The 13,044-nt window shown below is 35.7% G+C and overlaps 1 protein-coding gene across 1 annotated transcript in view; it reads right to left on the reverse strand.

Moving 5' to 3' along the window:
- Window positions 1-13,044, reverse strand: part of LOC145296932 (coiled-coil and C2 domain-containing protein 1-like) — a 178,449-nt gene that overhangs the window by 110,199 nt on the left and 55,206 nt on the right. The window contains exon 9 of the mRNA XM_080143136.1: window positions 5,331-5,471. Within this exon, the coding sequence (XP_079999262.1) occupies window positions 5,331-5,471 (141 nt within the window). The remainder of the gene's footprint in view (window positions 1-5,330; window positions 5,472-13,044) is intronic.

The raw sequence follows: 13,044 nt of genomic DNA on the forward strand, positions 1-13,044 counted from the left end.
GTGCCCGGCATTGCCCGGGTGCTTTGACGTGTATGTTGAGCAAAAAAAAAAAAAAAAAAGTGGTAGTAGGCAGGCTCGAACCTGTGACGCGAAAGCGGAAAAGAAAGTGAAAGAAAATCTGACGTCTTACCGCTACTCCATGACATGACCGGAAGTCTAAAACATTCAAATTTAACAAAAAAAAACTAAAGATGACTTGCAGGGATGGTATTGCTTTTAAACCTCCCACGAAAGCAAATGAAACACAAGATTGTTTTTAATGTGGGGGGAAAACCAGCTCCCCCAAAAAGGGGGCACTCTGGCAGTGTCCAAATAAATAGTAATGGTCTCAGTATGAAGGGGTTCATATATTGACCAAAGACCAACAGGAGTTTGCATTCGAATAGTTTCGCTTTATTTATACGAAAAAGTCAAACAAACCACCAAGACATCAGCACGATAGGAATTTTTTTAAACTCGATAAAAATAAAAAAAAAAATAAAATAAATAAAAATAAAAAAAAAGCGACGATGTCCGTTTGCGAATGCAAGATATTACGATCTGAGAAGTATGCGAAAACTTCTTGCGGAATCTAACTGACGCGAGAAGCGCAATGCAAACAGCCTTTCGTGGATATACACAAACGTTTGTGCCCATTTTGGAGGTGTGTGTTGAGCAAAAACAAAAAAATAAAAATAAGTGGTAGTAGGCAGGCAGGCTCAAAGGTAAACTAAAGAATAAGCGAAGTTATAAAAAAACGTTGGATGTTTAAAGGTGTAAAAGAAAAAAAAAATAGTTTGATTGAACCCGGAAGCCTTGACGTAGAAGTGGAAACAAAAGGCAACCACTTAACCGTTTCGACCATGAGCGAGAGTAATTGATTAGTGTGTTAAGTTAAGGCTTGTAAAACGAGTGAAAGAGGTTTGATTGACAGGAAGATGCTAAATGAGGTCATCGCATGATCGTTATGATAACGTGGCAGTATTTTTAGTTTTCGCATCCCCCAGATGATGGAGGGGGGGGAAGTAGCTCCCCATTTAAAGGGGATTGTCTAAATCGAATAGCAATTGTCTGATATAAGGAGAAACTCCACATTGATCAATAACCGATTGCTTTCTGGATGTTTCGGCACGAAAGCTGTAAACACAAACAGTTTGAATTTAGTTTCACTGTATTTATACTAAAACGCAGGACAAACAGGGGACAGAGTGAAATAGCGCAAATCTTATAAAAGTCGATGTAAATAAATCTAGACGCGACGCACGTTCGCAAATCTTTGATATTATTATTTAGGGGGTATATAAACACTTCTAAACGATAGTAACCCTCCCGAGAATGGTGGTGAAAAAAAGCCTTTGAGATATACAAAAATAAGCGCCACATTTGCCTTTTATATATATACTAGCGGGAGTACCCGGCGTTGCCCGGGTGTTTCGAGGTGTGTGTGCTCTTAAATAGAAAAAAGAAACCGGGGGAGGGGGGGGGGTAAAAAGTTTTGGTAAGTTGGTAGGATCGAACCCGAAGCCCTGAGGCGAAGTTGGAAAATAAAATGTGAAAAAAACATGAACTGTTTGGCCAGCCAGAATGAGTTACTGAAAGATGTTTGAATTTATTTAAGTAAGAACAAAATTGACAGGTGCCCGCATGGAAGTCGTAGAGTTAAGATTTTGTGCAAGCGCTACGACGACGACGTAAGCAATAGCTGTTTCTGCGTGAACGTTTTTAATGAGGTCAATGACCAGGTTTGTTTGTTATAAGCGAAGTAAAAAAGAAAACAGAAAAACGAACGTTAAAAATTATCTGGAAAATAAATTTGTGGGTGGGGGGGGGAGTAATCAAAACATTGAAAAAAAAAACACAAAAAAAACTAATGTAAGACAAACGTACGATGTTAAATGTAAAAATCGAAAAAACAAAAAAGAAAACAGAAAAACGAACGTCGAAAATTGTCAATTTCGGGGTGAAAAAATTAACGTTTTTGACCAATTTTTTGATATTTTTTGGCCGAATGATGGAGCTTCAATATAATACAGAGTTTGACAATTTTTGTTCCGTCTGTTGAAAGTTTTTAGCAGACACACATACATACATTTTCGCTTTTATATATATATAGACAAGCGAGGGGTACCCGGCGTTTCCCGGGTGTTTGTAGGTGTGTGTGAAAAAAACCCGAAGCCTTGACGCGCATAGTAAAATGTGAAACAAAAACAGGTGCCCGTGAAAAAAAAAACGAAGCCTTGACGACGCGCAGTTGGAAAATAGTAAAGTGTGAAAAAAAAAAAAAACAGGTGCGCGTTTTTGACTGACGTGACGGTGATAGCTATTCAGCAGTTAGCATTTAGTGCGGGACAGTTTTTAATGAGGTCAATAAATCGGTTTGTTTGTTTTTAACTAAGTTTGGGGAAAACCAGCTCCCTGTTTATTAGGGGGAGTGTCTGGTCTCGAAATGAAAGCTACTGTCTGATATGATGAAGTCGACATTGACCAAACGTTACTTAGCTCTCTAGAGACCACTGTAATTAGTAGAGTCGAGTTTCGCTTTTTTTTATACCGAAAACCGAATGTAACGCGTGCCGATCGGGAAATGTCGAATAATTAACGTTTGAAAGTCAATAAAATTAAATAGACAGGCGAGCTCCGTAGTTAACTGTGAGATATTACAATTTATAGATGATATAAAAAGTTTTAAGAAGTTGTGAACCGAGCGAGCGCTTCTCTGAAAGAAGCCTTTTGTGGACATTGAGGAAAAGCGTACATACATACATTTTCGCTTTTATATTTATAGACTAGCGAGGGGTACCCGGCGTTGCCCGGGTGTTTGTATGTGTGTGGTGTTAAATAAAAAAGAAACCGGTGTGGGGGGGGGGGAATCGAAGCCGAAGCTGAGGCGAAATTTGAAAATAAAATCAGCCAGCCAAAATGAAGCATTGTTATAAGCGAATAAGTGAAAGATGTTTGAAAGTCGTCGAGCATTACTACGACGACGATGACGATGTAAGCATTGTTATAAGCGAAGTAAGAAAAGAAAACGTTTTAATTAAGTGCTGGGGGGGGGGGGGTAATCAAAACATCGGAAAAAAAGCACAAAAAAAACTAACATAAGGCAAATGAACGATGAAAACAGAAAACGAACACGTGAAAAATGGCTTAAATAAGCCTGTTTAGATATTAAAATTAAAAAAATCGGTGGGTACCCGGGTGTTTTTGGGTGTCGCTAAGAATAAGTGAAGTAAAAAAAACAAAAAAAAAACAGGAAAACGAACGTTACGTGAAAAATGGCTTAAATAATACAGGGTTCAATATTTGAATTTAAAAAAAAATTGAAAAAAATCTCACACCAGGATTCGAACCGAAAAGGTTTAGATAATGAACCAAGGCCTTAACTACCTGAGCTAAACTGACGTATATGAAATGTGTTCGGTTTTTCAACTATTTAAAGTAAATCAGGTCACGACGTCATGACGTCATCTGATGCATGCGTTGTTGAACCCCTCACCCCGTGTCGAAAATTGTCGATTTCGGGGTGAAAAAGTTAACGTTTTCTTTCTCTCTCTCTCTGTTTGCGTCTCTCTCTCTCTCTGTTTGCGTCTCTCTCTCACTTAGTCTTCCTTACTCTAAAGAGTGTTACTAAAAAAGAAAATGGCATCTGGCTGTTTTTTTTTTGTAAAAACTTCGATTATTAATATTTTTTGTAAGCATATTTTTTTTTTTACTTCACATTTTTGGCTTGTTATTTTTCGTTTAACTATCGTATCTAACTATTTTTAACGTGCTAATAACTTTGGTAATGTTCTCATAGCGCAGGAGTTCATAGTTTAGCTTGTGTGAGGGTTAAAAGTTTTTTAACGATAACAACAATGTTTTTAAATTCAGACTGCCATTATAGCTTGCTGACGTCAAGATCACGTGACATGACTCAGCGGGTTTTAAATACAAGTTGACCCAAAATAAACGGCCCCATGTATACTTTATGTAGAAGAGTTGGCACCCGTATTTTTTGGGGCAGTTATAAATCGATTTAAAAATATGTAATGTTTAACATTAAAATGTCACTTTCAAGTTTGTGAATTTTTGTTCTGTCAGTCAAAAGTTTTTAGCAGACACACAAACATACATACATACATTTTCGCTTTTATATATATAGATAGATGACAGCAACAACAATAATACTAATTTAGGAATCTTATTGCCACCCAAATTCTAGTGACAACAATTGTAGTTACCAACAAGAAATTAATAATAAGCAGCTGTTGTGATAATGCAAATTGATTTACAAATGTTATCAAAAAAGGTGGACAGTATTGGAAATTTTGGGGGAAACTCCAGGGAACGCTAGATTGTTCTCAAAGAGAAATCTTTGATGATTACTTGTGTGAAAAACTCCTAGTGAGTGAATAATAATAATAATAATAGAGATGAAGAGTACTAATCTGAGGAGACTGGTTGTCACCCAGACTTCAGAGAACAGCTGTTGTCAGTGAGGAATCTCAAGGAGTACCAAAATAAATAAATAAAAAATAATGTTAATAATAAATAATAATAGTAAAGAGACTTATTATTTTTTGTTCTACAAGAATTTTTTTTTGATGAGGATTGATTATGTATATTATTTGGATTCTTTGGACTACTGTTCTCATCTCGAGTGTTATTTTCACAATGTGCAAACAACATTCAAAAATGCAATTGCAAATTACTTGTGACTTCTACTCAGTCATGGCTGACAGAATGAGAACAATCTACGCACTCCATGCTTCTCACATGAACAAGTATATGTTGCGTGTTCTACAGTCAGCAAACGGATACTCTTTATATCGGCATAGAAAATGAAACACCACAAAATATTGTGCAGCCACAAGTATTGAAAACATAAACACATAAGAATGCATTTTCTTTTTGGTTTGTTTCAATTTAATCAAACTGAGCCACAGCAATGCGTGGCCGAGTATCGCTAGTAATTAATAATAATATATTTCTACAAGCAGAATGTTTCAACAAAGATGTGACATTTCTGACTTTTTTAGATGAGGATTGATTATTCATATTATTTGGATTGTTTGGACTACAGTTTTCATCTTGAGTGTCATTTTCAAAATGTGCAAGCGACAATCAAAAATATAATTTTTCAAATTACTCATGGCTGACAGAATGAGACCATTCTACCCTCTGGATTAAATAAAGGGTTCCATTCGAAATTCTGTACAGATTCGAGAGTTCGACAAAAAGATTCCACAAGTTCAACAAGATACACGTGAAAAAGATAATGAATTTTGAAATGACTTTCAAGTGGAATAAATAGTAGCGATTGCGACCCAATGGGTCATGAGTATATCTAGTAATAAAAAACTACATACCATCAGTGGACAATGGTGCAGCAGATGAGATATTTTCTGTGTTTGAAGGTGGAGGAGTTGGTTCTTTAGCTGTCTGGCTACTTCTCTCAATCGGTACTTGAGTGCTGGGTTTGGTAGGGGAGACGTTTTGCGTTGGGCGTTCTGTCATTTGGAAATGAGAATACAAATAAGTATAGTATAAAAAAAAAAATTAAAAAAAAGCAGGTAAATTGTACTTATCAGCAATATAAAACTGAAAAGAAAACAAAAAAAAGGTTGATGAGGTGAGAGCCAGGGTTTTTTTATGATGAAAGTAGCAGATCGCCCGGTGTTGTCTGGTCATAAAATATGCAAGAATATTATATTTTATTTCATGCAGATTTCAAATTTATTATTATGGAACCAATTCTCTATCGATTATTATTCAATATACAGTAATGATTTTAAAAGTTATAAAAAAATTACTTGGCGACCAGCTGCTAGAATCGAAACTGGAATGTTTAGCATTTCAACCTTAATCATTATTTATTTCTCCAGCATTATTATGTTTGAGCTCTCGACAGATGGATAGGAAAGATTAAAAATGAAGCAACTTTGAGCTATAAATGTTTAATTTTGCGCATGTGCAAAAGTAACAGCAGGAGTAATGTTTTATTCGACTTACCCTGCCATGGTTGACTATTTTGTTTTCAATTTTGACTCCTTAGCAGCAATTTATTGCCAACTAAATAACAAATAGAAAGTGTGCTACACGTTCAAATACCCTATATATCGAATTTCAACTATGTAGACCAAATATTCAGAGAGGAGTTTCAAAAGAGTTTCAAAAGAGAGTTGCCAACCTGATAGGTCCTGAACTGTCATCAAAGTTTCAGCCTCTGTCCCATTGACGAAATGTAGCATCCCTCTGCCTGTTCTACAAGTACTTTAACGGTGAATGCTCCGATAAACTGCAAGCACTTGTACCCCCTCAACGTAAATACCGCCGACAAACCCGACAAGCAGCAAGATCCCACCCCTTCACAGTTGTGATTCCTAGATGTAAGAGAGCCTTCTGCTCCAGCAGTTTCGCCCCCAGAACTGCTAGACTTTGGAATTCCCTTCCGGGTTCCAGCTTCCCTAGCTGTACTGACATGCAGAAGTTACAGTATAACGTGAACTGACATCTTGCTGCCGAACTCCCCACATAGTACCCCTGTAGCTTATGCCCCTGATAGTAGCCCCCTACATCAAAGTGGCAATGTGCCTTGTTCGGCGTGAAAATGTAATTAAAAAAAAAAAAAAAAAATAGAGACTTTTCACACACACGCATACGTTACTTATATACATTATATATATATATATATATATGAGAGAGAGAGAGATATAGGTATATATAAAAATATTTCCACGTGCTAGGACGTTTTCATCTTAAATTCTACACAATTATGTAGAATGTAGAAACTATGCAAAAACAGAATTCAGTGTAATAGTGAAATGAAACCAATCAGCTTATAAGAAACCATAAAAAAATGAATAAGTAATTAACACTCATTTTTCACAGGAATATGCAAATTAGTTTTTCACAGGAATATGCAAATTAGTTTTTCACAGGAATATGCAAATTAGTTTTTCACAGGAATATGCAAATTAGTTTTTCACAGGAATAGGCAAATTAGTTTTTCACAGGAATAGGCAAATTAGTTTTTCACAGGAATATGCAAATTAGTTTTTCACAGGAATATGCAAATTAGTTTTTCACAGGAATATGCAAATTAGTTTTTCACAGGAATAGGCAAATTAGTTTTTCACAGGAATAGGCAAATTAGTTTTTCACAGGAATATGCAAATTAGTTTTTCACAGGAATATGCAAATTAGTTTTTCACAGGAATATGCAAATTAGTTTTTCACAGGAATATGCAAATTAGTTTTTCACAGGAATAGGCAAATTAGTTTTTCACAGGAATATGCAAATTAGTTTTTCACAGGAATATGCAAATTAGTTTTTCACAGGAATAGGCAAATTAGTTTTTCACAGGAATAGGCAAATTAGTTTTTCACAGGAATAGGCAAATTAGTTTTTCACAGGAATATGCAAATTAGTTTTTCACAGGAATATGCAAATTAGTTTTTCACAGGAATATGCAAATTAGTTTTTCACAGGAATATGCAAATTAGTTTTTCACAGGAATAGGCAAATTAGTTTTTCACAGGAATAGGCAAATTAGTTTTTCACAGGAATATGCAAATTAGTTTTTCACAGGAATATGCAAATTAGTTTTTCACAGGAATATGCAAATTAGTTTTTCACAGGAATATGCAAATTAGTTTTTCACAGGAATATGCAAATTAGTTTTTCACAGGAATATGCAAATTAGTTTTTCACAGGAATATGCAAATTAGTTTTTCACAGGAATATGCAAATTAGTTTTTCACAGGAATATGCAAATTAGTTTTTCACAGGAATATGCAAATTAGTTTTTCACAGGAATATGCAAATTAGTTAACTTTCATATAGTCACTCATATATCCATGACTGAGTATATTAAAAAGTTCATTTAATAATTTTTTAAAGAGAAAAAGTAGGCTGTTGATATCAATGCCAGAGAAAGAAAAAACTCAGCTTTATAGGTATATAGATTAGATCACCCGTGACCTGTAGAGTCAGTATTTGTTTTAGATATTATTAAATATCTCTCTCTTCGCTGAATAATTTATTATCAAGAAAACATCTGTCATTATTGATCTTTTATGACATCAGCTATTTTCAATTAAATGTATTTTTTCTTTTTTTTTCTTTTTTTTTTTTTACAAGGTGGTCACCACTTATCAAGGCCCGGAAGCCACTCAGGGATAAGGGTTATTGCAAGTACAGTACGTTAGTGTGGAGATTTATTGAAGTGTTTACTTGAGGCGGTGGTTCATTAGGAATTTGTTTACGTTGGACTTGAAGACATCCAGGTTGTAGTCAGGTGGGAAGCAGGCAGACTGAACGGAGTTCCACAGGTGCTTTGTTCATAGAATCTACGTTTTGATTTAGGCACAGATAAAAAGTGGGGGAAATTTTTGACAGTGGATTCAGCTAGACGGGTGTTTTTCGTGAAAGATTAGCGAGGGGGAGGACCAGAGATTGGATTCAGACGAGCACCTGCCATGGAAATAACGATAAAACAAGGATAGGCTCGCAACGTCTCTTCTGTGGGAGAGAGGTTGCATGGAAGAGAAAAGGGCATCTCCACTAAGCCACGAAGTTTATTTTGTACTCTGTCAAGGCAGGATAGGCTGTTTTTAGCAGCTCCTGCCCAGATATGGCAGCAGTATTCCATCCTTGGATGTACTTGGCTTTTATATAGATAGAGAATTGCATCAGTAGTGAGATATCTTCTGGAGCGGTAGAAGGATCCCACCATCTTTCCAGCAACCTTGGCAACAGACTTCAGGAGTAAAGGACAAACCCAGAAGCTTGTCAAAACATGGGGCTTCTCCTAGACGAGAGCCATCCATTTCAATTGATGCCAGATGGGGATCAGAGCGTTGATGATGTAAAGATAGGAGCTTGGTTTTAGATGCATTAAAGGTAACCAACCACATCTTCTCCCACTGAACCACGCGATCGAGATCAAAGGAGAGAGAATCAGAGAGAACCGTGTCATTTACAGCCTTTGATGTGTTGCCGTACATGGCCGTGTCATCAGCATAGATGTCAACGAATGATTTAAGTATGTGTTTAGGGAGATCATTGATTGATCTTGACATTATTCTGTGCACACTGTAATTAGCAAATAAACAAGATTCAAAGCTTTTGGTTGTATATAAAAGGCCCTTTGTGTGTGTACGTGTGTTTGTTCCTTATAGACTCTAAAACAACTGGGCAAATTCACACACATGTACCTTATGTGTCTAAGAGCGTTCTTAGATATGTTTTGTATCGGAATACCTATGATAAGTACCAAAAGTCAATAAAAAAAAATCCGATTTCAGAAGAAACAGCCCACTTTTGACCAAAGTTAACATAGTGTAATATCACAAATGCATTTGAGAAGTTTTATCACCGCACAAGCAGGAAGGCCCGGCGTATAAAAATGAACAGTACGTTTTTTTTGATAAGACAGGCTGTTTTAAAATGAAAGTTTCTGTTTAGAGCACAGTTGAAACATTGTACTTGACTTTTGTATTTTAAATTTAATTTTATGTAAAAATTTCATAAAATCAATAGTAGAAGGCTGCTGGAAAAATGGTGGGATCTTTCTATCGATCCGGTAGATATCTCACTGCTGATGCAATTCTCTATCTATATAAGAGCCAGGTACGTCCAAGGATGGAATACTGTTGCCACATCTGGGCAGGAGCTGCTAGAAAGGACTTGTCCTGCCTTGATAGAGTTCAAAATAGACTTTGTAGCCTCGTAGATGTCCTTTTCTCTTCCCTGCAACCTCTATCTCACAGAAGAGATGTTGCGAGTTTGTCTCTGATGTATCGTTATTTTCATGGAAAGTGTTTGACTGAGCTTCAGTCTATGGTCCCCCCCCCCCTCGCCAAACTTTCACAAGAAACACTCGTCTAGCTGAAAACACTATCAATAATTTCCCCCACTCTTTATCTGTGCCTAAACCTAAACATAGATTCCATGAACAGAGCTTCTTTCTTAGAACTGCACGCCTGTGGAATTGTCTTCTGTTTTCCTGCTTTCTGGCTGACTTCAATATGGTTGTGTTCAAGTCTAACGTAAATAAGTTCTTGATGAACCGTTCCATATAAGTTATCAAATTTACCGAATTTTCATTACTAATGATTACTATATTGTCCAATTTCTACTGTACACTCTTTAACCCTTATTCTTGAGTGGCCTCTTGGCCTTGATAATGTAGTGATGCCTCTGTAAAAAAAAAAAAAAAAAAAAAAAAAATTCTCTAAAGTGCAATGTAGATTACAATGAATTGTAGACTAAGTCAATGCGGTCAGGAATATGAAGCTTCTTCCCGAAAGAAGAGAATTGTCTTTACTATAGAATTTGAACAACCAAGAATTTTCCAGTCAAAAGTTAGATTTTGAAGTTGAAGCTTTCTAGTACAAAAAGACAAAAACTTTGATGAACGTTTTTTTTGTTTTGTTTTTTTTACAAGATAGTCACTCGGAAATAAATGCATTATTTAGAAACCCATTCTAAGCATGGGAAGAAGGTGTTTTGTAACTATTCTGTACTTTCACCTAACAATTTAATAAAAAGGTATAATTATATTATACCAACGTTATTATTTAGAAACCTATTCTTAACATGGAGAGGGAAGGGTGTTTTATAACTATTCTGTACTTTCACCTAACAATGTAATAAAAAAGGATATCATAAAACTTGGATTTAACTTGAAAATAGTATTACAAAAATAACGCTGTAATTTTGTTTTATTTCGTTAAAAAATTGTTTTTAATTTTAATTCAAACAGCTCCACTAGACACCACTTGGTTTATTTAAGTAAAAACACTTTTAAAGGAGTTAAAACATGCAAACCACTTATCCAGTTCAGTAAAAGAATAACTTATCTTCCCTATAATATTTATTGGGTTTGTTTTACAATCCACAGAGGTATGAAAAAGTGATCAAAAAACGAATATATAATAAATGTTACCAAAGGCAAGATAATTTACTCTTCTACCTACTTGATAACTTTTTGGTGTTTTAAATGTTTATTGTGTTAGTAAAACAAGTAGTGCATTACATTAGAACAAAAACTGGCAACAATGTCTCTTGAAATCTTTGAAGTCTGGACAACGACTTAAAAATAAAAAATTATACAAAATAGCGGTAGAAATACACCTGATAATTGTCATGGCAACTTAAAACCATTAAAATGAAACTTAATTATGATAATTAGTTTAATGTACTTGAAAACATAAGTCTAATTTGTACAAAATTTCCTTTCATTTGATATGCTGCAAGCCATATTTTGTTAACAATATCTTTGAATCATGTTGTGGTCTTGGATTTCCTGGTCGCCATCTTGGAGTTTTCATAATGTTATAATGACAAATAATAATGTCCATCAGAATAATACTTCCTATGATGATAAAGCCTTACCCACCATTTTTCTTAGCTGCTGTTTTTATGATATTTCTACTTAAAGCCGTTAAAATGAAACAAATATGCTAATTAGTCCGTAAGTTACTAAGTGAGATGGTCGTAAATACATTCATCTGAACCTTTGCGGTATTATGATATGTTCAAAGTTTCAACATAATATCTTAAGATCTGAAGATACAACTTTTTAAAGATGGGTTAGTCTGAAAATTGCATAAATTTCCTACCATTTTCAGTCACAAGCTTATATGCATTTGAATACAACTGACATAAGGCAAAATGTCCAATGAACCACACATTTTTTGATACTTTAAATGGTCATAACTCCAGTTCTAATGGACCGATTTTAAAAAAACTAAAGATAATATTTCTTTGTTTTTTTATGCTCTTTTCAATAATGCTTGATTTTAGTTTATTCGATCTAAAGAAAAAATGGTGTGGTATTGCTACTAGCATTCCTTCGATGTAAATACCTTCGACAAACCAAACAAGCAGCAAAGTCCCACCCCTACACTGTAGAGATCCCTAGATGCCGTAAAGCCTTCTACTCAAAATAGCTTCTTCCCTCAAACTGCTAGACTTTAGAATTTCTTCCCGGGTACCTGCTTCCCTGACTGTACTGATATGCAGAAATTAAAGTGCAATATGAACGGACATCTAACTTCCCAACTCCCTACATACTATTCTGGCAAATTTGGTTTGAAATAATAACCCTTATGATTTAAGTGGCACTGTGCCTTGTCTGGGATGAATAAATAGATTGATTAAAGATTCAAGGATTTTAACGAAAAGCAGCGATAGACTGATTTTAACGAAAAGCAGCGATAGACTGATTTTAACGAAAAGCAGCGATAGACTGATTTTAACGAAAAGCAGCAATAGACTGATTTTAACGAAAAGCAGCGATAGATTGATTTTTGAGGGTTAGTTCTTTCATTGGAGTTCATTAACACAAATAGCACAGAGGCAATTTTCCAGCTATCAAAGCAGCAAGATCCAGCTAGGCATTTGTTGCTGAGTTCGGAGAGGACAGGGGCTTTCTCAGCAGTGCATACTTTTATAACTATACCTGGGATAAGATATATCCAAACAACGTGACATTATTAGCCAAGAACAATCTGGATCTTTTTAATTTTTTTTTTTACAAGGAAGTTACCACTTATCAAGGCCCGGAAGCCACTCAAGGATAAGGGTTATTACGTGTACCATGATCAATGGGAATAGTATCGTAGTAATCGTTAGTAATGGAGATTTGATACAGTGTCTTACTTAAGGGGGCGGTTCATCAGGAATTTGTTTATGTTGGATTTGAAGACATCCAAGTTGTAGTCAGGTGGGAAACAGACAAACGGAAGAGAGTTCCACAGGCTTGCACTTCTAAGAAGTTTTGTTCATGGAATGTATGTTTTGGCTTTGGCACAGATAAGAAGTGGGGAAAATTTTTTGACAGTGGTTTCAGTTAGACGGGTGTTTTTTGTGAAAGATTGGCTAAGGGGGGGACCAGAGATTGGAGCTCAGACGAGCACTTGCCATGGAAATAATGATAAAACAAAGACAAGCTCGCAATGTTTCTCCTGTGGGAGAGAGGTTGCAGGGAAGAGAAAAGGGTATCCTCCACTAAGCCACAAAGTCATGAAAGATTGGCGAGGGGGGGGGGGGCAGAGATTGGAGCTCAGACGATG

Source organism: Euprymna scolopes, chromosome 17 (genome assembly GCF_053919585.1).
Source record: "Euprymna scolopes isolate OS-2025 chromosome 17, ASM5391958v1, whole genome shotgun sequence".
NCBI classification, from domain to species: domain Eukaryota; kingdom Metazoa; phylum Mollusca; class Cephalopoda; order Sepiida; family Sepiolidae; genus Euprymna; species Euprymna scolopes.